We start from the raw sequence: 27,745 nt of genomic DNA on the forward strand, positions 1-27,745 counted from the left end.
AAAAAAATTAACGGCACTCACTTTTTAAAAAAAAAGTAATTCATCATATTAAAAAAACTAAAAAAGAAAACCATAGATGTAGAAAAAGAATGTGACAAAATCCAACATCCACTCCTAATTTCAAAAAAGCTCTCAGTAAACTCAGGGAAGCTTCTCAACCTGATAAAGGGCCCTTATGAAAAAATAATAAACTGAACCTCAAAATTCAAAACTTCTGCTTCTCAAAAGGCACTGTTAAAACAAAAATAAGACAAGTCACAGACTAGAAAATAATATTTGCAAATCACAAGCCTGAGAAAGAACTTGTGTCTGGAATATATAAATAACTCCCCAAACTTAAAACAAATACCCAATGAAAGAATGGGCAAAAGATTTGAACAGGCACTTCATCAAAGATATATAGATGGCAGATGAGCACAACAAACTATGAGTATTATTCATTAAGGAAATGCAAATTCAAACTACAAAAAAAAAAAAAAAACCCAACCCACCATACATACTTAATAGGACGGCTAAAATGAAGACTGCCCACACCAAATGCTGGCAAGGTATGGAGCACCTGAAACTCTCCCACACTGCTAGTGGGAGTATAAAATGGTACAACCCCTTTGGAAAACAGTTTGGCAGTTCCTTAAAAAGGGAGACAGCCATTCCACTCCTAGGTACATACCCAAGAGAAAGAACATATGTGTCCACACAAAGACTTGTACATGAATGCTCACCAGGGCTTTATTTGTAATAGCCAAAAACTGGAATCATCCCCTAAAGTCCATCAACATTTTAAGGACAGAGAACAGCTGAGAAAAACGAAGTACTTTGCTCAAGATAATAAATGAATAAACAGCAAGGGCCAGAATCTGAATGCAGGCCTAATGTTTACAAAACCAAGGGCTCTTTCCTCTGCACAGAACTATACTGGGATTGGGGCTCCTGGGGGGCTCAGTCGGTTAACAGTCTGCCTTCGGCTCAGGTCATGATCCCAGGATCCTGGGACAGAGCACCACAGTGGGGGCTCCCTGTTCAGTGGGGAGTCTGTTTCTCCCTCTCCCCCTCCGCCCACTTGTGTACACACACTCTCGCTCAAGTAAATAAATAAATAAAAAGGAACTACACTGAGATGTGTTCCAGAATTACAGCATGATAAATGCTCAAACACCAACCTGACATCAAGCAGGCCGACACCTGACTGAACAGTTAGGAGGATCAAAGGATGGATCTGGAGAAAGGGGACCTTAGGTGATCTGCCAGCTGAATGACAGGTGCAAAAGTGCCCTTTTTGGAACTTAAGGGAATACAGGCCCTTTAACCTCCTTAGCCCAAATTCCATAGGTGCACCACCACCTCCTCCTCCCAGAACATTAAAATGGGTTTATTTTCAGATCCAAGTTAAATGCAAAGTAACACTTTAATTCTAGCCTAGGGACTGCTCACCCTATCATGTAGCTGATGGCAGAAATTCTTTGCCATCAAGAGAGAAAAATCCCAAATTCCAAAATATAAGACAGAGAAGTATTTTAAAATATAAAATTGTTTTGATGAGAGGAGGAACTGAGGCAAAAAGACCAGATAAACCAGTGATCCAACAAATGTGGCAGACTAATGAACTTTATCTAGCAAGGGCTATTTGTCTTTCATAGGTGGAAAGAGCAAACAAAAACCTATGGTTTGTTTTTTTTTCCCCCAAGTCATGCAGCTACAAGCCCAGGCAGCTGACACGCATATTCAGAAAGGGTTTTCCCTTTTCAAAAAAAAAAAAAAAAAAAAATTCTGTAGAGAATTGTTACCCAACACATCATTAACGGATTCTATACACATGTGGGTACCACTAAAACCATTTTTAAACATGCTTTTCTAGGATATTATCTTTAAATAAAATTTTTCCTGTCCAGTCTTGTTGGTAGCAATCAAAACATGCTTTCAAGTCTCAAGACTCACTCTTCCAAATCCCCATTTAACAACACTTCTAAATATCATGACTTTCAAGGGCACCTTCCTACAGTTTTTTAATTCATCCCCCAGCCACTACTACACACAGCCCCAACTTTTTACTCCTTACTTCCCTAAGATGGCAAGGACTTTAGAATCTTATCAAAATTAGTTTTCAAAAGTAGTCTGAGGGCCCGGGACTCTTTGAAAGAAGTACAGTTCAGACAGTTATACCCAATTAGTTCTGGATCCATCCTTAATTCACTCTAATTCAACAGTGCCCTCAAACCTGAAAAACAATATAGTGTGAAAGATTTCCGAAACTTCTTCAGATACGAACAATTCTGTGGTATGGCATATATAGCTCCAAAGGCTCTTCGACATCATGCTAGTTACAGCTGAAAGAAAAGTTAACATAAAGACTAAATTATACTACACCCAAGCTTCATCCGAATGACCTCTTGGTTAAATCAAACCACATGCAGCATGCTGGATTAATCCTCCAGGGTATTTTAAGCATGGGTTCAAACAAATTGCCTATACAACAGGCTTGGGCTGCTCAATGTTTTAAACTAAGCGATTTAAGAAAAGACAGTATTTCCAATACAGTATTTAGAATCAGAAGGCCTAGCTTAAAATTCTGGCTGGTAGTTACGGAGTTTCCATTTCCTGACAAAATAATTTAGTCTCTTGCGTGTCAGCTGACTCATTAATATCCTAACACCACAGCCTGCATCTCACGGGAGTGCTGTGAAGAAGAATCTGTTTAAGAAAGCTAACCCACCCAATCTTACTGGAAGATTACTATAGGCCCTATCTCACCTATTTTAGAAATCTAGCAACTGAAATGTATATCAAAACTGCCAGAAAACTGATAATAGAAATTTAAAATCTCTCTATGAAAGCCTACCTGTAATTTTGCATTGCCTCCCATTATTCAAGAAACAGAAAGGGTTTTCCCAACTCTGAAGTCACTCTGCTGAGATACCTATTCAAACGGGTGTCACTGGCTTGCTTTCACTTTGAAATTCAGAGGATGTTTCATGACACAGTATGGAAAATACCACTTTTAACCTAAAACAAACTTAACAGCACCTAATCATTTCATTTACTTACCTTGAGGACCTTCTGCTCTGTACATACAATGCACCATTTTTCACATACTAGGATTTCATTTCTTTTTCTCAAGGGTATCAGCCAAATCAGTCTTTGACCAATGCTTTTCCCATTCTACCCACTTTTCTACAGGCTCTGTACAGAGACTTTGGGGCTTAAAACAAATCAACACAAAAGACCTGAGACTCCTATCATGGTCTGGCAATGTGCCCCCACTTCAAGACCCGGACCCCACCCTTCCCCTCCTAGTCTTCATAGCTGCAGAGCACCTGTGCTACCGTATTTACTCTCTTTGGAGTCTAGCTTCTGCATTTAGGAAAGACAATCAAGATTCTAGAGTTTGGCCAGAAAGTGATTTCTTCACATCACAAGGGCTGACTTAGACCTAGCTTGCCTGAAGCAGCAGGACCTGGCACACAACTACTTCCGAAGCAGGCCTCCATACCAGGATTGCTTGAGACAGAAAAAATCAGGCTCATACGATACGTTCCAGTTGTAACAGTAGCCCAAGCTCTATTCTAACATCTCTGGTCCTCTACCTTCTCTACATTCTTCAGCTTCTCCAGGATGTGACAAGCTTTCTCATTTTCTCTCCATTTCCCTTACCCTTGACCTAGGCACCACAGCCAGATTTGACCCTCATTCTTTCTCCCTTCACAGTAGACAGCAATTGGTCCTTCAACTGGCCACACGTTCAAAGATCCTTTGTTCCTAAATATTCCGGGTAAAGGTATCACTTGAAAAGACCTTAGCAACTGAAAAAAAAAAATTATTCTAACAAAGTCTTCAACCAACTTATGAATATGCAAATAAACTATTTATGCCTTCAGATGTCTATGTTTTATCCTAAACTAAAACTCACTGGGAACTAACAGAACCTTTAATAAGTTAATTGCAAGCATTAGCAGCATCTATAATTATATTAACTCTGTAAAGTTCAACATCAGTATTTCCTTCTCTGCTCTTTCAAGCTTCCCTTCCTCTTCACTCATAACTACCACCACATAATAGTATTTACCAAGTACTGTTTTAAGTGCTTTATATGCATTCATTTATATAAGGCTCTAAACAACTCTAAATAGGCAATACTTACTATACCTATCTGCAAATGACAAAACTTAAGCATACGGAGCTTAAGTGAGTTGTAGGAGTGACGATACCCAAACTGGAACAAAACAATCTGACTTCAGAGTGTTGTCTATTAACTACCGTGGTACATTGCCTCTGATATCTTCATTACCACACTTATATTAAAACTGCTGGTAAGCCACTAGAGGGCATAGATTGTGACCATCCTTTGCAGAGCTATAGCCTCAGTACACAGAAGTCTTGAGGCTCATGAATAAATCATTGTTGAGTTCTTCACAGGTGTGCTTTCCCCTCTAGACCGCACTCCTTTAGGGTCAATGAGGAAACCGACACTACAGCTCATCCTTTAAGTGCAAGGCACCTCAGTGAAAATAAATGAATAGACAGACGTTCTTGCTCCACACATTCCTAAACACCTGCTGAATGACGTGTCTTCTATTTATAAAGTCTTGAACCTAATTACAGGAATGAGAAGCCCCTGTTTGAGATAACAATCAGAGCCACCTTTCCAATCCTAACTTTGCAAGCAAGCAATGGCTGCCTTGAATAACCATTTGAAACTTCTTACTAGCAGGCATAACATAAAACATTAGGTGAAATGTAAAAACTGGCCTTCACTACATTAGTACTGCTCTCTTTAAGAGAGTTTTTTTCCTTAAAAAAACAACCCAGAGTTAGCAAAAGTTAATTTTGCATATGGTTCATTTGCTTTAAAAACAATTACTCTTTTTAGAGAACCCTTCTGAATAGTAAATTCCCCCTTACTTCACTTAAAACACCTAGGAATTTAAAAATTAAGCTTAATTCGGCCAACGGAAACCACATTAAACAATGCTAAGGATTAACTACACAATATTTAAAGGAGCAATTTCAGACTGCAACCATCTCTGAATTACTTACCTAGGTATTAGCCACAGTAAATCTCAGCATCAGGCAGGCCTTCCCCTAAATACACCACAAATTCTACCATGGTTATCGTTTCAACGCAGAACAATTTCCAAATTGTCTTCTGATGCTTAGAAAAGCACACACGAAATAAACAAATTCCTTTGTAAATATCAGTTCCTTCCTGACACTATTCTGGAGACAATGTGAAGGTTGTTTTTTTCCTTTTTTAAACAAAAGATCGACTCTTTTAAAACAGCCCTTTCTCACAGAAAAGCTGAAATTGTAATACTTAGGGAGATCTGGGTGATTCGCAAACATTTGCATTAAAGAAATAAGCTCTCTAAACCTAGTAACTCCTGCTAAGGCCACACCTTCTAACCTTCCCGTAATCCACAAATCACGGGGGCGGGGGGGGGGTGTCGAGGCAATCTAAAAACTGCTCGAAGCTAAAGGGAAATTACAGGTATGTAGTCTCCATACAGAGCCCAGGCAACTGAACCGAGGCGGTGGAACGGGGACCAGTCTCCCCTACAGCTGGCCACCCAGTGATACGAGCGAGCAACTCTAAGAAAACACACCTTCCTTCTCCCAGCCTCTTCCTTCCTGGGGGTAGAGGCATGGGTGGGGGTCCGCGGAGGGCCCCCACCGGGAACAAGCACACCCCAAATGACCATTTCACATTTCGGCCCTGCCACTTTCTCCTCCCGAAACAGACGCCGAGCAGCCCCCGAGCCCACAGCCGCCCGGGGTGGGGGGGGGGGGTGATGCGAGAGTGGGAGACGCGGCAGAGCCCGGCCTCGGGCGTCAGACAGGGCATCTCTTGTCGCCCGTGGACCCGGGCGAGCCGTTCCCTCCCCGAAGCGCAATGCTCCCTCCAGCTCGCGGCCCCGACCGGCCCAGGGCCACGCCTCGCCGAGCCCCATCTCTGCCGGCCCGGCCCAGGCCGCCGCCGCCCGCCCTTCCTTCCCGGCCGCTCCCCGCGGGCCGCCGGAGCCGCGACAGCGAGGCGGGCGCACTCACATCCGTCCGCGTCCTCCTGCAGGTCCTCCTGGAGCAGCGAGAGGTCTGCGCCGAGGGGAAAGAAGAAAGGCCCGGTCAGCGCCCCCGGGACCCGGCGCGCCGCCCCCGCCGCCCGCCCTCCCAGCCGCGCGGCGCCTCCCCGCGCCCAGACCCCGCGCCGGCCGCGAGTCGGGGCGGCGGCGGCGGGCGGGCGCGGGGAGGAGGAGACGCCGCCGCCGCCGCCGCCCGGAGGACAGGGGGCCACGTACCCGCCATCTTGTGGTCGCCCCCTCCTCCTCGGTCTCCCGGGGATCCGGGGCTACATGGAGCGGCGCGAGCCGGGGAGCCGGGGAGCGCGCGCGGGAGGGGCGGCAAGGAGGAGGGCCGGGCCGGCGGGGGCGCGCGCGGGGGCGCGCGGGGCGGGCCGAGCGGCTCCCGGACGCCGGGGGGCGGGCGGGCGCCGCGAACCGCGGGCCCCGGGCCTCGCCCCGCCTCGCCCCGCCGCTCTGCACGGCTCCCGGGCGGCCGGCTCTCTCTCCTCCCGCCTCCCTCGCTCCCGGCCCGGCCCGGCGGCGCGCGCTCACACCCTCGGCCGGAGGCGCCCTCACGCCGAGCGCTGCGACGGGAGCGCGCAAGCTGCCGCCGGCCTGGGACCCTGCGGCGTGTGCCCGGAACCGGGCCCGGGCGGGGCCTCCCGCGCCCCGGCCGGCTTTATTGGGTCACCGGCCTCGCCCACCGCCTCGTCGGCCGCGGCCCTTCTTCGCGGGCTCACCGTTCGCCGCCCCACGCCCCCTCCCCAGGGCTGCACGTACGTCGTCGGCGATCCGAGGCCCGACGGAGGCCGAGGGTCCCACCCTCCGGGTGGAGGAAGCGCCGCCTCCCCGCGCGCCGGGGGCCCTCGCGAAGTGGCTGGTAACAAAGCCCAGGGCCCGGCCGTACCGTGGTTGAGTGACAAAGTCATCCTAGTGCAGCCCGCTTTACCACCCGGCGCGTTTAAGTCTGAGGCACAGATGATTGCCCCCGTGGCCGGCCCTTCGTGCGCTGACAAAGCGGGAAATGCTCCAGCAAGAGCGCCGGCAGGCCTGGGTTCAGATCTTGAGTCTGACATTTACTTAGGTGTGTAACCCGTTTGTAAATGAAGGATGATACCTGGCTTAGGATTACTGTGATTAATGAAGAATGTAAGGAACCTAGCAGGGTACTTGATATCTGGAAGGTGCTCAATGAAGGGTGCCTATGATTAGCTTTTCTTTTTCTTTAGTTTAAGTAATTTTGCGAGCCCTTGATGAGCAGGACTGAAATCACTATTACAAATTTTATTATTCCCGCTTTTTTTTTAAATTTACATGTGTTAAGTGATTAGCTCAAGTGCGAAGTGGAGGCTGAATCCAGGTTTTCTGACTCCATTTCACACTATCCTATTTCCAGGATTCTAATCGATAACAACTCCACCTAAGGCCTCTAAAGTTGTAATCTCCCAAAGTGGAGAACAAAACACTCAATTATTTAATTGATGCCATATTGGCAGGTCTGGTTTCTTGAAGAGGAGAGGAAATTCTGAATAATCAGCTTGTCCCTTTCTGTATTGTAGTCTTCACGAAGGACACTATCAGTTGACTCTTGAACTATACAGGTTTGAACTGTATGTAGATTTTTAAAAATAAATTAGAAAATTTGGGGAGATTTCCAACGATTTGAAAAAAACTCAAACAGCATAGCCTAGAAATAGCGGAAAAAGAAAAAGGTATTATTGTAAGAATGCAGGGTATAGTACATATTATACACAAATCAACTGGGTTATTGGTAAGGTTTCCACTCAACAGTAGGCTATAAATAGTTAACTTTTGGGGAGTCAAAAGTTTTACATAGATTTTTGAATGCAAGGGGGTGGGCACCCTATGCCATTGTATTGGCATTTAATGCCATTGGGAATCAAACTAAGGATCAGATCGAGCCTCTGAAATTCATAATTCCGTGTATTAAAACGGGTTCCACATAGCTATTCTAAAAACTTCCCTCTCAGCTGTTACAAGGTGGATCACAAGTTGTACAGTTTGTATTAAATTTCTAGAAGCAATAAAAATCAGAATCTATTACTCCAGATGTGTGTCTATTCTTCTCAAATATAGAATAATTAAAACTAAAGGCCAAACTCATAGCCTATTTCTTTCTTTCCGTTGCAGAATGCCCTTCTGGGAAATCAACTGACACTAATTCTCAACATGACAGCTAGAAATTCACAAACTATTAACAGAAACCAGTCACAATTGACTCAGTCCATGAGAGTTCTGCCCTGCTTGTAAATTTGTCTTGTTGACCACCTACCATTTTAACAATTCTGGGTGGAAAGGAGGAGGGGAAAGGATTTGGTTCTTTGCACTAAACTGGTGATTTTGCAAGAACACAAAATCTATAGAGTGCTAATTATACTTCAGTCCCTGGTTATAGAAAGACAACGAAATCTATCTGGACAATCTACCCCAGCAGTCTGATTTATAATTCCCAGTGATGGTGGTAAAACAGATAATGTACCAATTGCTGTCCTGGGGTACAGAAAGGTGAAGGAACTCTGCCTTTGGTAGCTAGGCCTCAGTAAACTCATCTCACTATTCTCCGGCAAGGCAGCAAAGGAGGAGGGTCTGTGTAATTCTGTCCGTGCTCTTCCAGAACTATGCATTCGTTATCCTACCTGCTTTACATGTTACTACAGGTCCTTTTAGGAAGTATGGTTTTTAGACATTTCAGTGAGGGTTTCCTTATTCACAGTTCAGCGTAAGTACATGTTTTTTACATTTGACTTTCTTTCTCTACTTTCGTAAGGATAAGATAAATGGTTTTTATTTATTTTTTAAAAAGATTTTATTTATTTGACACACAGAGAGAGCACAAGCAGGGGGAGCAGGCCAGGAAGAGAGAGAAGCAGACTCCCTGCCAAGCATGGAGCTTGCTGTGGGGCTCGATCCCAGGACCCTGGGATAATGACCTGAGCCCAAGGCAGATGCCCAACTGACTGAGCCACCGAGGCACCCCAAGATAAATGTTTTTTAAACAAGCGCTTATAAAATTCATTCTTCCCTCTTATTAAAAAATGATATATAAACAAAGAATAGCAATCATTTCCCTATATACCCTTACTCCAATTTCACTTATAATGTAGCCTGTGGGTTCCAGAAGCTGTTGTTTAGTGGTGAGAGCACAACAGGAAGTATCAACTCTGAACCTGTTTTGCCACTGAAATCTGTGAAATAGAGGGAATGGCACAAGTCAAATTTTTTAAAGATTTTATTTATTTTTTAAGTAATCTCTACACCAAACATGGGGCTCAAACACATAACCCGGAGGTCAAGAGTCAAGTGTTCCACCAACTGAGCCAGCCGGCACCCCACAAGTCCATTTTTTAAAAAGTATTATCTGAGTATGTGGCTACAAAGGCCTGGATTTTTCAGAATAAGTACTCTTTCAAATACTTGTGAAAACTTCCATTAGTTGCCAAGGAGCCTTGGAAATCGATGTATTTGGCTCTTCAAAAACACAATAAATATCATGGGGAAAGATATCACCAGTAAAAAAACCTACCTGGCATTGCTTGAGGCTCTCCCATTTATTAATTTTTGTATCGGTAATTGAACTGTGTGCTTTTTTCTTCAGAATGTTCATTCCTGAAGCTGAGAAGATATAAAAGGCAGACCTATTAGTTTTTGTTTTGAATAATAAGAAAATGAATCAGTCTGAAAATAGAGAAATACTTACACGAGAAAGTGCTTTTTAAACACATTTTTTAACATTCATTTTTGTTCATCTCTGTGTTTTTGGGAGCCAGGATGATGAGATATCCCTCATAGACTGCCATTCCCAAGTAAAAAGAACAAACATTTTCCTCTTTTTTCTTTTTTAATTAATTGCCCCAATTAATCTCTTATCAAAAGCCTCCTTTACATATTCTGGTAAATTGCATAAAGGTAAATATTTGTGTAAAATTTTTCTTATCTTTTTGTTCCCTTGCCTCTTCTAGCTCCCTTTGAATTTCTATGTCTAGGTGACCTTCCAAAATGTGAAATCTTAGCCTTTCCTAGATCTTTCATAGTTTGGTTTTGTTTTTCAAAGACACTGGATCTCTTTTTACTCACATCAGCTAAAGATACATTTTCTCAGACTATCCTAAAAAAGAAAGACTGGAGGGAGAAATAGCTACAGAACTGAGCTCCATCTGAGTCACCCTTAGTCATGCCGTTCTTTCTCTATTTACAAGAGTTGAAGACTGCCCGTTGAATTCGGCAGAACAGAAGCTCTGTCCCAGGGTCAGCCACTGCTGCAAGTTTTAGCATAGGCTTGTCCTGAACAGAAGAGAGCATCCTGTTAGAACCACTACTGTAAACCAAGTATGAAAGAAAATAAACCCTCAGTTTCTTATCCACCGCGTGAAGTGCTCTCCCGTTTTCTAGGTTAGTAGAGCCAAAAGGGATTCTTCACTGAGAATGTAGTTATTCCAGCTGAAGCAGAGCATCCTATACAATTTGTTTCACAATGTTTAACTTTATGGTGGATCCTAAAATGTGAAAATGATGAGCAAGAAGTACATTAAAATAGCAGTGGTTTTTTTTTTTTAAAGATTTTATTTATTTTAGAGAGAGAGAGATGGAACACAAGCAGGGGGAGTGAGAGAGGGAGAAGCAGGCTCCCCGATGAGCAGGGAGCCCAATGTGGGGTCCGACATGGGGCCTGATCCCAGGACCCTGAATCATGACCTGAGCCGAAGGCAGACGCTTAACCATCTGAGCCACCCATGTGCCATAGAATAGCAGTGTTAATTTTCTTTGTGCCTTTCTCTGAAAATGCAGAAAACGTTAGTTGCAGTTCAAAGCAATGTGGAAGAGCCTACCCCACACAGTAGGGAGGAAATGCTTATTATTCTAAATCTGGACGCATGAGTCAAGTTGAACCGGAAAAGACCATAGGTAAACCACATACTGAAACCCAGATGCCTTGATTTTAAGGTCATTTCACAGTAATGCTGCTCTGTGGGTCTATGGTTCAGAAGAAATTGCTTCCATTCTCATTTCGCTTCTGTGTAACTCTTTGTAACCAATTGCTTTTGTTCCAGGTCTTTGATTCCTTCATTTGATAGGAAAATAAAAAATAAAAAAAATTAGCCCAATGACAATACATTTCATACACAAGATAACTAATCCAGTTTTAAAGCTTTTTATTTTGAAATAATTACAGATTTACAGGAAGTTGCAAAACATGTACAGGGAGGTCCTGTGTACCCTCCACCCCATTTCCCCCAATGGTAATAAAGTGCATTTGGCAACATTTTTGAGTTCTATGTGTCAGGTATTATGCTGAGTGCTTTTATGTACTTCCTGATTTAACCCTTAAAATAACCTTGTGAAGTAAGCACTGATATTACCATCTTTTTAAATATTTTATTTATTTATTTGAGAGAGAGGGAGAGAGCATGAGCAGGGGGAGGAGGGTTATAGGGGAGGGGGAGGGGCAGAGGGAGAAGCAGGCTCCCTGCTGGAGAAGGGCTGATCCTGGGACCCCCAGGATTATGACCTGAGTGAAGGCAGCTACTTAAGTGACTGAGCCACCCAGGTGCCTCGTTTTTTTGTTTTTTTTTTTAAAGACAGAGACAGGAGAGAGGGAACACAAGCAGGGAGAGTGGGAGAGGGAGAAGCAGGCTTCCCACCGAGCAGGGAGCCTGATTTGGGGCTCCATCCCAGAACTCTGGGATCATGATCTGAGCCGAAACAGATGCTTGACGACTGAGCCACCCAGGTGCCCCGATATTACCATTTTTAAAGTAAGGGAAACCAAAGCTCAAAGAGGTTAATTAATTTGTCAAAAGTCAGATCGCAAATAGGGGAGTTGGAATTCAGACACTGGAATCCTCATTCTAATAGCATTTGTATATCATCATGTCCACAACTTTTCCATCAAAACTTCCTCAGCCAACTTCCCTGGCATTGAGAGAGCCTCTGTCCTTTTACATGTAAGGTCTTGCCAACTGGGCCATCTCTATTTCCTGCTGATTGAACCACTGAAACATTTAAGATCACCTTTTCACTCTTTTCTCACATAACATCCTGACCAGAGTATTAACCACTTCAAATCCTACTAGCAACGTTCTAACTAGGCTTTTTTAGTTCACTCTGGCCAAGGATGCAAAAACTGTCTTTCTATATTTTGCTCATATCAATTTCGTGAAAATCCCAAACATGTGCTGTAGTAGCATCTTAAAGTAACGAGACTTACTGTGGCAATCAGTTTGGAATGTGTACAAGTGTCTGATCACTGTGCTGTACACCTGAAACTGACATAATATTGTGTGCCAATTACCTCAATTAAAAATATATATATATATATATACAGGGGCGCCTGAGTGGCTCAGTTGGTTAAGCGTCTGCCTTCGGCTCAGGTCATGATCCCAGGGTCCTGGGATCGAGTCCCACATCAGTCTCTCTGCCCAGCAGGGAGCCTGCTTCTCCCTCTGCCTATCTGTGCTCTCTGTCTCTTTGTCAAATAAATAAATAAAATTTAAAAAAAATACATACATACATATATATATATACACACTCTACCAAATACCCTTTGCTTCATTAGCTGCTGTTTACCACCACTTAACTCTTCTGTTTTAAGCCAAGTTATCCTGGGTTAAGATAATCTTGAACTTGGGTGCCAACTCATGGCTCCTTCAAACTATGTTCTTGTTGTTTCTATTTGTTTGTTTTTGCTGTTGTTGCTCTTGTGGGGAGAAGGGGAGGGAGAGATTCTACCTCTTTGTGACATATATTCTTTTTGTTTTTCCAGTTATAAAAATAATGTATAGGGGCATCTGAGTGGCTCATTTGGTTGTGTATCCAACTCTTGGTTTTGGCTCAGGTCATGATCCTGGGGTCATGAGATCGAGCCCTGCATTGGACTCTGTGCTGGGCGTGGGGTCTGTTTAGGATTCTCTCTCTCCCGCTCACATACTCTCTCTCTTTCTCTCTAAAATAAATAAATAAAATCTTTAAAAAAATAAATGTATAAAATTCCAAAACAGTATAAAGAGAAAATAAGTAATGTCAAAAATCTCTCAATTCAGCCATTACACTACAGAACACTATTGTCCCTTTACCTCCTTTTTTAAGCTTTCAAGGTCCTACATAAAAATTTTTAAACACCCTTTATTGAGATATAAATCACATACTATAAAAGTGAGCCATTTAAAGTGTAGAGTTCAATGGTTTTGAGACTATTCACGGAGTTGTAGCACCATCACCCCATCTAGTTTGAGAACATTTCATCACCCTCAAAGGAAATATATCCATTAATAGTCACTCTCCTTTACCACCCGCACACTTTGGGCCCTAGGAAATCACTAATTTATCTCTGTCTGGATGGATTTGCCTGTCGGGATATTGTATATAAATGGATTCATAAGATATGTGGTCTTTTGTGACTGGCTTCTTTCACTCAGCATAATTTTTTCAAGTTTCATCTATGTTGTAGCATCTATCAGTATTCCATTCCTTTTTATAGTTGAATGAGACCTTATTATACAGATATACATTTTACTTATCTACTCATTAGTTGATGGACATTTGGATTGTTTCTACTTTTTAGCTATTATGAATAATGCTGCTATAAACATTTATATGCAAGTTTGTGTGTAGATTCATGCTTTCCGTTCACTTGGATATATACCTAGGATTGGGATTGCTGGATCCCATGGTAACTCTATCTTTAGTCTTTTGAGGAATTGCCAACAGTTGTCCAAATCAGCCACCCCATTTTATATTCCCATTAGTAATGTATGGGGGTTCCAAATTCTCCACATTCTCCTACATAAAATGTGCCTCTTCCAAAGTAAAGCTGTCATGATTCATAAATGGTGTGATTGTGTATGTGGAAAATACAAGAATCCAAAAACAAATTATTAAGAAGTAAATTTAGCAAAGTCACTAGACACAAGGTCAGTTCTATGTATGTCAGTATTCAATAATTATACAAAGATCTAAAAATGTAATACTGTTTACAATAGCATTTAAAAAGTCAAATCCTAGAAATGAATCTAATGAAAGATATGCAGGACCATTATATACAAAACTAGAAAGACATTATGGAGGGAAAATTATTAAATTCTTAGGTAAAATGTAAGGCTACATCAAGGCCATGGATTAGAAAACTCAATTTTGTAAAGATGTCAATTGCATTAGATTCAATTCATTCCTAATAAAAATCTGAGCAATTTGTGTGTGTGTGTGTGTGTGTGTGTGTGTGTGTGTGTGTGTGTATTGACAGTCTGATGTGAAATGTCTATGGAACTGCAAGGGGCCAAGACAAGAATAGCCAATAATTTTGAAGGACAACCAAGAAATGAGAGGAATTTCCTTATTGGACATCCAGACTTATATTAAAGCTACAAAAATTAAGAGTGTATAGTGTTGGAGTGGACATAACAAATAGACCGACAGAGTCCAGAAACAGACCCAAGCATGTATGAATTGCCTGATTTATGACAGCAGCAGCAATGGAGAGTTGTAAAAGAAGGACAAAAGTAGCACTGTAGAGTTGTAACAGAAAGCTGATGCTGGGTCAACTGGCGTGCCATGTGAGAAAAAAAAAAGAAAAGAAACTTGACTCTTACCTCACTCCACATACAAAAATGAATTCCAGAGGGGTTATGACACAAATATGACATGTAAAACAATAAAGCTTTAAAAGATCTTTAGCCACTTTAGACAATAGTTGGCAATAATTTCTAATGCCAAACACATGCAGAACCTATGACCTTGGTGTAGGGGGTTGATTTCTTAGACACAATAACACCAGCCATGAGGGAAAAAGATAAACTGGACTATCCTAGAAGTTCTGTTATGCAAAGACACTATTAGGAGAGGGAAAACACATGCCGTAAAGTGGAAGATAATATAAATACAAAGATATACAAAGAACTACACAAATCAATAAGGAAAGGACAATCAATAGGAAAATGGGCAATAGATACAGACATCATAAAAGAGCATATCTACATGGCTAAGAAACTTATGAAAAGGTGCTTAATATAATTTCTCATCAGGGAACTATAAATCAAAACTATGGTGAGATTCTGTAATACACCCACCAGCATAGTGAAAAGCTTGAAATACCAAATATTGTTGTGGAGTCTATTACTTTTTCTGTTGATGCTATCACAAACTACCACAAATTTAGTGACTTAAAGTAACTCAAATGTATTCTTACAGTTCTGTGGAAGTCTGTCTGAAGTCTGACATAAGTGTTGCTGGGCTATATCAATGTTTTAGCAGGGCTGCATTCTTTTCTAGAGGATCTACAGAAAAATTCATTTCCTTGCTTTTTCTAGCTTTTAGGGATCTCCATGTTTCTCGGCTCTTGTCCTTCTTCCTTCATCTTCATAGCCAGCAACATTACCTCTCTGTGACCATCCCTCCATGGTCACATCTCCTCTGACTCTCTTCCTCCCCCCCCCACATTTAAGGACTCATGTGATGACATTGGGCCCACTTGTATAATCCAGAGTAATCCCTCTCTGTCAAGATCCTTAATTTATTCCCAGCTACAGAGTCCCTTTTGCCATGTAAGGTAATATATTTACAGGTTCTGGGAAGTAGGACAGTGGATACCTTTGCAGGGGGAGCATTATTCCGTCTACCACATAGGGTGACACAACTTTCATACAGTGCTCTTGGGGATTTGGTTCAACCACTTTAGAAAACAGTTGGCAATAATTTCTAACGCCAAACACATGCAGAACCTATGATCCAGCAATTCCACTCCAAAAGATATGTACACATTATGTACACCATTATTTGTAAAAACTCCCAAACTAGAAAAAATCCAAGTGTCCATCAGCATTCAGGATGGATAGATAAGGTTGTAGTATGTTCGTATTATGGAATACTATATAGCAACAAAAATGAATGACAAGTATAATGTACTGTAAAATGAATGACTCTCACAGATGTAACATTAACTCATAGAAGCCAGACAGCGAAGAATACGTTCTATGTGATTTCATCTGTTCAAGATTTAAAAACAGGCAAAACTAATCTTCAGTGTTAGAAGTCAGTTATAGAGATTAATCGGGGGTGGGGGCGTGGGGGGAGTGGGAGGATGGGCGGATATGATTAAAAGGAAGACTTAAGCAGGGATTCTGGATGTTGGAAACATTCCATCTCTTACCTGAGTGAAGGTTGCATATGTGTGGAACTCTGTCATAATTTTTCATGCTGTATCTTATGATTTGGGCATTTTTTTCTATTTGCATGTTTACTTTATTTTAAGATTTTATTAAGCATGCAAGTACCATGAATATTACTTAACTCTACTAAATTGTACACTTAAAAATGGTTAAGATGGTAAATTTAATATTATGTGGCTTTTTTTTTTACCAATATTTAAAAAAATTACTAAGGAAAAAAATCATTTGCCTCTTCTAGAAAAGCCTTTGTGACAAAATCCAATCCAGCACCTCAGACTTTCAAACACTGATTTTTTCTTCATATCATCTCTAGGGAGAAATGAAGAGGAGGAAAAGGAGGGGTGGGAAGGGCATGGGAAGGAGGGAAGGGGAGGAGGGAAAGGGAGAGGGAGGGGAAGAGCAGGGGGAGGAGGAGGAAGCAGAGGGGAGGAGGAGGCTAGAAGGGAGCGAAGGGGAAGTGCTGGGAGAGGAGGGGGAGGAGGAGGAGGGGAGAGGAGGAGGAGGGGGAGAGGAGGAGGAGGGAGAGGAGGAGGAGGGAGAGGAGGAGGAGGGGAGAGGAGGAGGAGGGGGGAGGAGGAGGAGGGGAGGAGGAGGAGGGGGAGGAGGAGGAAGAGGGGGAGAGGGAGGAGGAGGGGAGAGGAGGAGGGGAGAGGAGGAGGAGGGAGAGGAGGAGGAGGGGGAGAGGAGGAGGAGGGGGAGGAGGAGGAGGGGAGAGGAGGGAGGAGGGAGAGGAGGAGGAGGGGGGAGGAGAGGAGGGAGAGGGAGGAGGGGGGAGGAGGAGGAGGGGGGAGGAGGAGGAGGGAGATGAGGAGGAGGGGGGAGAGGAGGAGGAGGGAGAGGAGGAGGAGGGGGAGGAGGAGGAGGGGAGAGGAGGAGGGGGGGGAGGAGGAGGAGGGGGAGAGGGGAGGGGAGAGGAGGAGGGGGAGGAGGAGGAAGAGGGGAGGAGGAGGAGGAGGGAGAGGAGGAGGAGGGGGAGAGGGAGGAGGAGGGGGGAGGGAGGAGGGAGGAGGGGAGAGAGGGAGAGAGAGGAGGAGGGGGAGAGATGAGGAGGGGAGAGAGGAAGGAGGAGGGGAGAGGAGGAGGGGAGAGAGGAGGAGGAGGGGGAGAGGAGGAGGAGGGGGAGAGGAGGAGGAGGGGAGAGGAGGAGGAGGGAGAGAGGAGGAGGGAGAGAGGAGGAGGAGGGGAGAGGAGGAGGGGAGGAGAGGAGGAGGAGGGGAGAGGAGGAGGGAGGGAGAGGAGGAGGAGGGGAGAGGAGGAGGAGGGAGAGAGGAGGAGGGGGAGAGGGAGGGGGAGGGGAGAGGAGGAGGGGAGAGGAGGAGGAGGGGGAGGAGGAGGAGGGGAGAGGAGGAGGAGGGAGATGAGGAGGAGGGGAGAGGAGAGGAGGGGAGAGAAGAGGAGGGGAGAGGAGGAGGAGGGGGAGAGGAGGAGGGGGAGAGGAGGAGGGGAGAGGAGGAGGAGGGGGAGAGGAGGAGGAGGGGAGAGGAGGAGGAGGGAGATGAGGAGGAGGGGGGAGAGGAGGAGGAGGGAGAGGAGGAGGAGGGGGAGAGGAGGAGGAGAGGGGAGGAGGAGGAGGGGAGAGGAGGAGGAGGGGGAGAGGAGGAGGGGGGAGGAGGAGGGGAGAGGAGGAGGAGGGGGAGAGGAGGAGGAGGGGGAGAGGAGGAGGGGAGAGGAGGAGGAGGGGAGAGGAGGAGGAGGGGAGAGGCGGAGGGGGAGAGGAGGGGGGAGGAGGAGGGGGAGGAGGAGGAGGAAGAAGAATGAGGTGGAAGAGGAAAATAAAATGTTTACCTAACTCAATTTGATTATTTAGTAATTATTTTGTCTTTTCAAACAAAGTGTTCTTCTAGGAGCAAGGCAAACTGCCTTACTCCAGGCAAATTAAAGAAACCAATATACATCCTTTGTTTTATTCCTACCCATCTTTGCTCCGTTACCCCTCATTTCTTCCCTTCCCTAGTAAGTCTTCAACCGTGTTTTCCTCAGCTGCAGTTTGGTGTGCTCAGTCTCTTCCTGCACGTCCATGCCCCTTGGGCATAAAGCACCGGTGACAGTCCTCAGGCCTGGAACTTGAGAGAAGAGGGCATCTGAAGCCAATCATGGGACAATCCCTCCATGTCCGCATGACTCGCACACAGTTGGGCAGCGTGGTGGAGTCAGCAGGGCCCCAGCTTAGATCCTGGCTTTGCCGTCCCATGTCTGTGGATTTTGAGCGATTGCCTCACCTCTTTCTGATTTGGCTTCCATGTTTGTGAAAGGGCAATCATAAAATAAAAGTGCCTTCCTCATGGGCCACTGGTGAGGACTGGTGAGGTACCTGTAAAGGGCTGAGACAGAGGCTGGTGCATGGTAATGACTCAGTAGTAAACTCAACAGAGAACTTATTAAATAGTCATCCACTCAGAGCATCTGAAATTACTGATGTAAGGAGTCATGTTAGTAGATCTGGCTGAATTCCAATAAACTTTGCCTCTGATTGCTTCCTATTTTTAGCTGTCACTGCTCTTCAGAAAATGGAAATGTCAGCCCCCCAAATTTAATGGCGTTCAGGAGGGCCTGGGATCCCCCCATGCTCACAGAACTCTCATTTCTATCCTTCAGCTGTTTTAGAGATAAATAATGCGTATCTTAGGGATGTAACAGCATTCGACTTCAGCCTTGGTGCTCAGCCCAACTCTGTGATTTAACTTCAGCTTTGCTTTCATCCTTTGGAAGGCCAAACAGCCCAGTGCTTCTGGAGCAACATTTCTAGAATCCCTGGGATGCAGCTGCTCAATGATCAAGCATACGCACAGGTTCCCAAAGCATCTAATCAGTGTGACAGTGTCAACAATGGCAATAACCGTGGCACGGGTTTGTTATTATTATCTGAAGATACCCTTTTAAATACAATTAAGCATTCTAAATATAACTTGGAGGAAAATCTCCTCACGTACTTTCCGTGTTGAAATTCTGCCAATGAAAAGTGCTACATAAATTTATAATTGCCAGAGTAAATGCTGCAATATTCATGAATATTGTGAAAACTTTAAATGAGAGTGTTTTCGATAGTTAATTTTAGAAAGAACATTATATATTTTTGGAGCCAAAAATTTTTATAAAAATTTAATTACTAACATAAGATAATAGAATAGTGATTATATCATGATTCCAATCTTTTCAGATTGTTTGTTGTACTCGCAATTCTATCACTAATCAAAATAATCTGTAACAGCTGTATTTGATTTAGGTTTAAAAAAATTCTCTTTAAGCCAAGAGTCTTTTAAAAAAAGTTCCATTTGAAAATTCTTTGTATCTCATGAGAGTATTATTAAAATCATAATGTCAACTTTGCCATCTCAATTCCATTAAGGAAAAAAATTCCAAAACAGAGTACAGTAAATCCATGACAAGCTATCTTTAATCCAAATAGATACATTAAAGTGTATCAATAGTAGGAAAAAAGAAATACCTGCATGGCTCAGTCGGTTTAAGCAACCGACTCTTGGTTTCGGCTCAGTTCATATCTCAGGGTCATGGAATCGAGCCACACGGCATTGGGCTCCGCGCTCAGTGGGGAGTCTGCTTGAGATTCTCCCTCTCCCTCTCCCTCTGCCCGTGCCCCTGCCCACACGAGTGTGTTCTTTCTCTACAATAAATAAATAAAGTCTTAAAAAATATATTAGAGAAAAACTAGGTATCCCAAATGCATTTTGTTCCTTCTAATAAACTTAAAAATAGATGGCGTAAGAACACGTAGAGGAAAACAATTCTTTATAGATTTGAGCTAAACATTAAAATATAAAGCTTGCTGGGGTACCTGGGTGGCGCAGTCGGTTAAATGCCCAACTCTTGGTTTCAGGTGGGGTCCTGATCTCAGGGTCCTGAGATGGAGCCTCCCTCCAGCTCCCCGCACTCAGTGGGAGGGTGGGGGTCTGCTTGGGTCTCTCTCTCCCTCTGCCCCTCCCACTTGTCCTCTCTCTCAAATAAATAAATAAATCTTTAAAAAAATATATAAAGACAGCCAAATGTTTGCTGTGGTCTGCCAACCATTTTTTGCAATTGAAGATATAAGGTATTTTTGAGATGTTCCTACATGCTCAGTTCCTTTGAGAAAAGTCTGTACTGAAAACTGAATTATGTTCTATAATGCATAAAAGATTAATGCCATTTGTTCAACATGCTGGTGACAATTGAGTCTCGTGAATGTGCAGTAAAGTGCCTGCAAATGTGATCTCACAGATGACAACATCGACAAATTTTGTTCCTGTACTGTAATGTCAAACTTTAAAATATTGGTTACTAAAATATTTAAGGGTCAAATTTTAATCCTAATTAAGTTTTTGACATGTCACTTATTTTTATACTTCGGAGGTTTAATCTGTGATGGTGGTATTCAGCTTCTGCTTCAGCTTTGAGTGAATTTGGAGCTCTCCCAGCTTTGGCTGAATATGGTTTTTAAGATTTGGTTATGCAGTGTTTTGCCGTGAAAAGTATTTGGTGCACTGCTCAAACGTAGGTAATGAATGAGTATGGCATATATATGCATATTTACATTCATGTCATACAACTTGCCTACAGTTTCTTTAGATTTTTCCTTGATATGTCCCAAATCACTATGGGTTGATAAGGGACATTAGCCTATAATAAGATGCAAATATTTTTATTTATTTATTTTTAAAGATTTTATTTATTTATTTGAGAGAGAGAGAGAATGAGAGATAGAGAGCACAGGAGGGAAGAGGGTCAGAGGGAGAAGCAGACTCCCTGCCGAGCAGGGAGCCCGATGTGGGACTCGATCCCAGGACTCCAGGATCATGACCTGAGCCGAAGGCAGTCGCTTAACCAACTGAGCCACCCAGGCACCCTAAATATTTTTATATATATTTTAAATAACTGTAAGAAATGAGTTCTTCTGAATTATAGTAAAAATTATTCTCTATATTAAAAGGGCAATGGACTTGAATAGATAACCCCCCCCCCCGAAAGATACAAATGGCCAATAAGCACATGAAGAGGTGCTCATTATCACTATTTATTAGGGAAATACAAGTAAAACCACGTGACACATCACTTCATACCAATTAGAATGGCTTTATTAAAAAAAAGAAAGAAAGAACAAGCATTGGCAAGGATGTGGAGAAACTGGAGCATTCATGCATTGCTGGCGCGAATGTATGATGGTGCAGCTGCTGTGGAAAACAGTATGGTCGTTTCTCAAGAAATTCAACATGGAATTACCATAGAATTCAGCAACTCCTCTTCCGGGTATATACCCAAAAGAATCGAAAGCAGGGACTCAAGCAGATATTTGCACAGCAATGTTCATAGTAGCATTATTCACAATAGCCAAAAAGTAGAAGCAGCCCAAGTGTCCACTGATGGATGAATGGACAAACCAAATGTGGCAAACACGCACACACAGTGGAATATTATTCAGATTTAAAAAGGAAGGACATTTTTTTTTTAAAGATTTTTATTTATTTGACAGAGAGAGAGACACAGCGAGAAAGGGAACACAAGCAGGGGGAGTGGGAGAGGGAGAAGCAGGCTTCCCGCTGAGCAAGGAGCCCGATGCGGGGCTCGATCCCAGGACCCTGGGATCATGACCTCAGCCAAAGGCAGACGCTTAACAACTGAGCCACCCAGGCGCCCCACGGAAGGACATTCAGACACATGTTACAACATGATGAAACTTGAGGACATTGTTCTAAGTGAAATAAACCAGTTACAAAACAACTGCTGTATGATATCATTTATATGAGATAGAAAGTAGAATGGTGGTTGCCAAGCCCTGGGAGAGGGGGAGGGGGAGGGGAATGGAGAGTTAGCGTTTCCTGGGGAAAGAGTTTTAGTTTGGGAAAATGAGAAAATTCTGGAGATGGATAGTAGTGATGGTTGCACAACAACGTGAATCTACTTAATGCCAGTGAATTGTTTACTTAAAAATGGAATATTTTATGTTATGTATATTGTACCACAATAAAACATTATTTTATATTTTAAATATTTCTATGTGAGACATGCTTATTTGACTACAACGGGCAGGGGGAGGAAAAGGTTCTCCTGAAGAAGTAAAGGGGGAAAAGAATATTGATCAAAGTGCTTTGACTTTGCAGATAAAGCATTTTCCTTGTGCGCTGGGAGGATATAGTAGAAAGAGGTATTTCTTTGGAAGATCTAATGTCCCTGCTAGCCAGTGGGCCAGGGCCCAGCACTGGGAGCCACGCTGTGACAAACATACTACTTTATGTGGTCTAGGATAGTGTGGAGATCTTGGCAGGGGCGATACACACCGGAGCTTTCAAGGGAGTCCCCAGGTGAAAAACTGGGCACGTGCCAAGTCCAAGTCGGCCTTGGCTGGATGGAGAGGAGGGGGAGTTAAGTCCAGAATTGGATGAGAAATGACAAACTGAGAGGTAAAAATCCTGCCCATGTCTGTGGTATATGTCACTGTATTGCTTGACTTTTTCATAATCCTAGAAATGAGGAAGATACTGAGATCAATCCTTGGCATGCAGCTGGGGTGCTGTGGGTAAAAAGGACCTCATCAACTCTTCAAGTGGTGAGGCATGTCAGACAGGCCGTTTCTTATTACCTATAGCCCTATATTCAGATGCGGTCCATGTTAGTGATGGATAGAGATGCTGAGAGTTGATCCAACAGAAGAAGCACTTGGGGCACCTAACGGCTGCAGGCGAGGAACTGTTAGATGCAGTCAGCACATTTAGGGAGCAGTCCTGGCCTGGAGGCTGGATGGATCCCCCCACAGGGAAGCAGAGTGTGGAAAGGGCCAGTCCCCCATGCTCTGCTTGAAGCTTCTCTGCTACTTGGCTCCCCTGGTTTTCATCCCCACAGCTTGAACCTGGAAGTCTTCTTCCCCTACTTACCTCTCTGGATGGACGACCCTCTGGCTAGTCTCCATGGCTTCGTAAGTCACCTCTCCAGGATCTTGGGTCTGTGCAGGCCTCTGGACACAGGCTCTGAAACACCATATGCCAATCCAGATCAGCATGCCTAGGACCCCACTTATCCTTCTGGGGCAAGATTTAGTGTCATTTTTCTTGTCAGATAGCACCAGTGCTCCCTGGAGATGCTGATGGACGAATAAACCTTCCCTTTTATCTCAATTTATTCTCAGGAAATCCTGCTTCAGATGGAGGCAGATGTCCAAGAACTAGGCCTACTACATAAGTATTATTCACTCATTCAGAAAAATATTTACTCAGTGCCTTCCATATGCTTCAGGATTAGGGTTGTGTAGGAAAAACGTTGTTCAAGGATCTCACAGACTAGGGACAGTAAGGAGTAAAACAACCATAATGAAATGTGTTGAGTGCTTTGATGGAAGGGAGCAGAGGGTGCTCTGGGAACAGTCAGGGTGAATCTGCAGAGGCTGGGCGAACAAGGTACTTGGTCAGAGGTCCTACGTGAGGCGTGCTCCTTGGGCAGCGTCCGCAACCATGCTCTGGCAGAGTGCTCTTTTGCAGATGCTGGTTACCTATAGGAATCAATCCATGGGAGGGGAATGGAATGGGGGAAGAGGGTCCAGCACTTGCCTCAACCATCTGTAGGCAGTGGGGTTTATGACTTTCATGCACCAAAGATGAAGTGACCTGGTCCATTCCTACCTATTTGTTGGCACCCAGAATCCGGCCTCTAGCTCCTCACCCTCTGTAACCATGTGCTAGGGCAGCTTAGACATAGTCTCTGGAGACTAGCGAGCCCACTAGTATTGGGCACGGTGGCCTGCAGCCTTCTCATGAGACTCCCCTGAAAATCAAAACAATTCTACCTTAAAGAGCAGTGGATGAGGCCAGGACTGGGATTCCCCCATTTTCCGGAGGAGGAAAGTGAACGTGGGAGAGTGTGCGGAGCCGGCCTTAGGCCTTGTGGGCCGTACTCTCCACGTCCTAGAGCACAGCTCGCATTGGTCCCTCCTCCGGCAGAGCATTGCCTGGTTGCATAAGGCCCGTAGCTCATCTTGCTGCCTCTCCCAACTGGCAAGGCACTGAAGATACCAACTTTTCAGGTTCCCCCAAGATTACAAGCTCGGGGAGCAACAGAGAGCCGTAGCTGTGCCAACAGTTTCTCAGAGTCACATTTCTGAAAGGAGGAGAGAAAGGTCACTGAGGACTCCAAGCCAGAATCCGATGAGCAAGCAGGACAAGAACAAGAAAGGCCCCCAAGGCCACCGTGAAGACACCGAGTGCCACACCTAGATTTTAATCAGATACACCAATAAATATTGGTTTCCAAATTCATTTGTTTCTGTCCCTGCCATGTCCCCAGTAACCATGTCACTGGTGTCACCGTGCTAAACCAGGACACAGGGGGTTGCCACCTGGCCCGGAAGACTGCTGTTTCGTTGCTGTTTTCTTCCTCCTTCGCTGCTATTGGGCACCGCCTACAAAGGACAGTAATAAATATGCCTGCCTGAGTGCAGCCAACTGCCAAGTGCCCAATAAAATAAGCCTTTTTTTCTTTCATTTTGCAGCTTGTAAAACCCCTTTATAAATTATTTCAGTTGTTAATCAAAACAGTCTGGGGAGATCAAAGGGCAGGTGTTAGTTCCAAATCACAGATGATGAGCCTGAAGCTTGGATGGGTGGAAACCTAGGTAATGCCGTGTGGATAGATGGTCTGTGGCAGGGTGAGGGCTGAAACCCAGGCCCTCCGACTCAGTTTTAGAGTAGGTACATTGTTATTTACTTACTTACATACTTACTTACTTATTTATTTATTGTAGGCACTTTATTTTAAAGTAGGTTTAAACATTGTAAAGTAGGTACATAGGCAACATGGAAGAAAAAAGGAACCTCATAGTTTTGATTTTTAAATAATGGTCATTTCTAATTTTCAATCCGTATTTAGTGTACACGGACCCATTGACGCATATCCTATTTTTGCGTGATTTTTTTCACTTTCATTTTACATAAACATTTCTGATTTAAAGAGACTTAATGAAGCTCTCCCTGAGGGCCTGAGTTCTTTGCCTGTTCGTAGGTGTGCCTCCTAGGGAACCTGGTTTAGCCAGGTGCACAGATTCCGTGGAAGCACATTCTGGTTAATTCGTGACCACTAACCCCCAGTCCCAGCCTATAGTGAGGAGTCCATTGAAATAGCACACCTGGGCCCTGTTTGCAGGTCTGGCCATGCAATCAACGGGCACAAACTGCCGCTCGTGGCCTTGTGTTTCCGTGTCCAGCCCTGTGTCTGCGGGCCACCGCGCCGCTAACCACACCATCGCGTCCGCCATAGTCCAGACGACCTGCGCAAAGATGCGCAAGCCATTTTCGTAGCATATTGATTTAAATTGTATTGGATGACTAATTGTATTGGATGTTTATTTAAGGCTGTAATGGATTCCAACAAGTGTCAGATTGAGGAACTTATGTCATCGACATGCTTTAGTTGACCATGAATTCAATCGACCCGCTTGGGTTAGGGAGCTTAGCCGTCTGCTGAGCGCGTTGCAGAAGCCTCCGAACAGTGGTTCTCAAGCTGCGGTATGCTTGGGAATACCTCGGAAGGCTTTTCAAAGTACAGATTGCTGGGTTCCACCCGGATTTAGTAGGTGTGGGGTGGGCCTGAGAATTCGCATTTCTGACACAGCATCCCGGTCCTGCTGGCTCAGAGGCCACACTTTGAGGGCCACTGACACACACAAAGCTTGTGGCAAAGGCATGGACTAATTTCAGAAATTTGCATTAAATAGCAATTGCTTCTTTCAGATTTTTAAATTGTCAAATGTCCTCTTCTTAAGTAGAACATCTATTACACAGCCATGAAAAAGTTTAAAAAAATCAAAAGGGTGCACCTTGAGAGAGATTTTCCAAATTTTATGTATAAGAATGCTTTTTATAAGAACATGTTATAAGAATGTTGTAAGAATAATGTTATAAAAATGGATTAAGATTGTTTCCATAGAAGACACCTTTGTATTGAAAGAAAAGGGGGGTAATAAACCAAGGCCCGTGTTCTCAATCCCTGAAGACCCCGCTGGGAAGCCCAGGAACCGGCCAGGCTGAGGCCAGGCTGCAGGGGTGGATCAGGGTCCTGTGACCAGCTTCTTCTCTTTCCCTAACCAGCAGCAGTGTTTATGCAATACGCTAAGAATGCAAAGTGGATTAAAAAGACAGCAATGAGGGGCGCCTGGGTGGCTCAGTCGTTAAGCATCTGCCTTTACTCGGGTCATGATCCTAGGGTCCTGGGATCGAGCCCCGCATCGCGCTCCCTGCTCAGCGGGAAGCCTGCTTCCTCTCCCACTCCCCCTGCTTTGTGTTCCCTCTCTCGCTGTGTCTCTGTCAAATAAATAAAATCTTTTTAAAAAATTAAAAAAAAAGACAGCAATGAAAAGACACTGGATTACAATTCTAAAAAGCCTCAATATCTTTGGGAATGCTGGAGTGACATCGAGGATATGGTTTTGTAAAACTCTCCATGTTTATAAATTCCAGAACAATGATATCGCTCTTTTTGGTAAAGGTTCAAGTGCAAGACACACAGTACCTGAATTGAATCAGTCAATTGTGGGGTATGTTCTTAAGTCAAGGGAGGAGAAAAATCCCTAGGAGGTCCCCAATGTTGCTTGTCTTGCCTTTAATTAAAGGCTTTTCCTTGGAGTCCTATAAATCGAGGAATGGGGCTGTGCTATTTGCTGTTTAAATGAAACAAGTAGCCTACTGATCTGCCCATATGTAATAAATGCAGAACATTGGAAATGTGCAGTTGAAAAAATAGCCCGCACCTAACTTTATTTCTGCCATCTTTCAGCTGTGTGACCTCACATTTACTCTCACTTATTTAGAATACATATCATTATTGAAAGCTCCTTATCTACCAAGTACACAGCTTCTAAAAAGGACTTTAGTTGTTTCTTTTGTAAAGTAAGGATCATGCGAAGCCACCTCCCTGCTGTTGGGGACCACGTGCCTGGAACCCCCTGGGGACTCTGGATCTATGAGACCTCTTCTGTCTATCTCCTGATGATGAGCCCCCCAGGAGAACCACTCCTGGGATGCTTAGCTTATTCTGTGCATCATCTGGTGAGTGCAGCGCCCCCTCAATGTGACTTTCCAAACTTGAGCTGTTTCGAGAGCCAGATGGAACAAAGTAATGGAAGTGCCTGGAAACGGCTCCCTCAGCTATAAGACATCACACACATGATGCCACTTTAAAGAACCTCAGGCACCTAGAACATGCTACAGGGGGTGCTAGGCACGATACATCCATCAGCTTATTCCAACTTCACCCTTGCTTTGTGTAATGAACAAGCTTGGCATCATTACAAAATTGAAGTCCTTTTTGCAGTCCCCACAAAACCCCTAACAAAGTGCCTTACACTTAGTGGGAGCGCAACTGTTTACTGAATTCAACCACACACCTCAAATCGAACGCTTTTGAGCAGTGATCGTCAAAAAGAATTTGCAAATGTTTTTAAGAAGTACCTAAAAATGTTCTCTCCTGTGGTATATCCTCCCCCTGCTCCCACTCCCCGTATTTGAAATAAAAAAGTCTCTTGAATTAAGCATGGAATGAACA

The 27,745-nt window shown here is 44.0% G+C and overlaps 1 protein-coding gene across 9 annotated transcripts in view; it reads right to left on the reverse strand.

The window, feature by feature from the left end:
• The window catches only part of PPP4R1 (protein phosphatase 4 regulatory subunit 1), a 58,955-nt gene extending 52,559 nt beyond the window's left edge, over positions 1-6,396 (reverse strand). For 6 of the 9 annotated variants that reach the window (XM_028123957.2, XM_028123963.2, XM_028123964.2 and 3 more), the window contains exons 1-2: positions 6,288-6,396; positions 6,040-6,084 (exon numbers count right to left, since the gene is read on the reverse strand). In XM_028123957.2, the coding sequence (XP_027979758.1) occupies positions 6,040-6,084; positions 6,288-6,294 (52 nt within the window). In that variant the 5' untranslated portion in view covers positions 6,295-6,396. Of the gene's footprint in view, positions 1-5,031; positions 5,051-6,039; positions 6,085-6,287 lie in introns of those variants that run through there. The other 3 variants (XM_028123962.2, XM_028123960.2, XM_088019484.1) reach the window with 3 other exon arrangements.
• Between the last annotated feature and the right edge of the window lie 21,349 nt (positions 6,397-27,745).

Source organism: Eumetopias jubatus, unplaced genomic scaffold (assembly GCF_037043125.1).
Source record: "Eumetopias jubatus isolate StellerSeaLion01/CBP00866 unplaced genomic scaffold, mEumJub1_p1.0 scaffold_16, whole genome shotgun sequence".
NCBI classification, from domain to species: domain Eukaryota; kingdom Metazoa; phylum Chordata; class Mammalia; order Carnivora; family Otariidae; genus Eumetopias; species Eumetopias jubatus.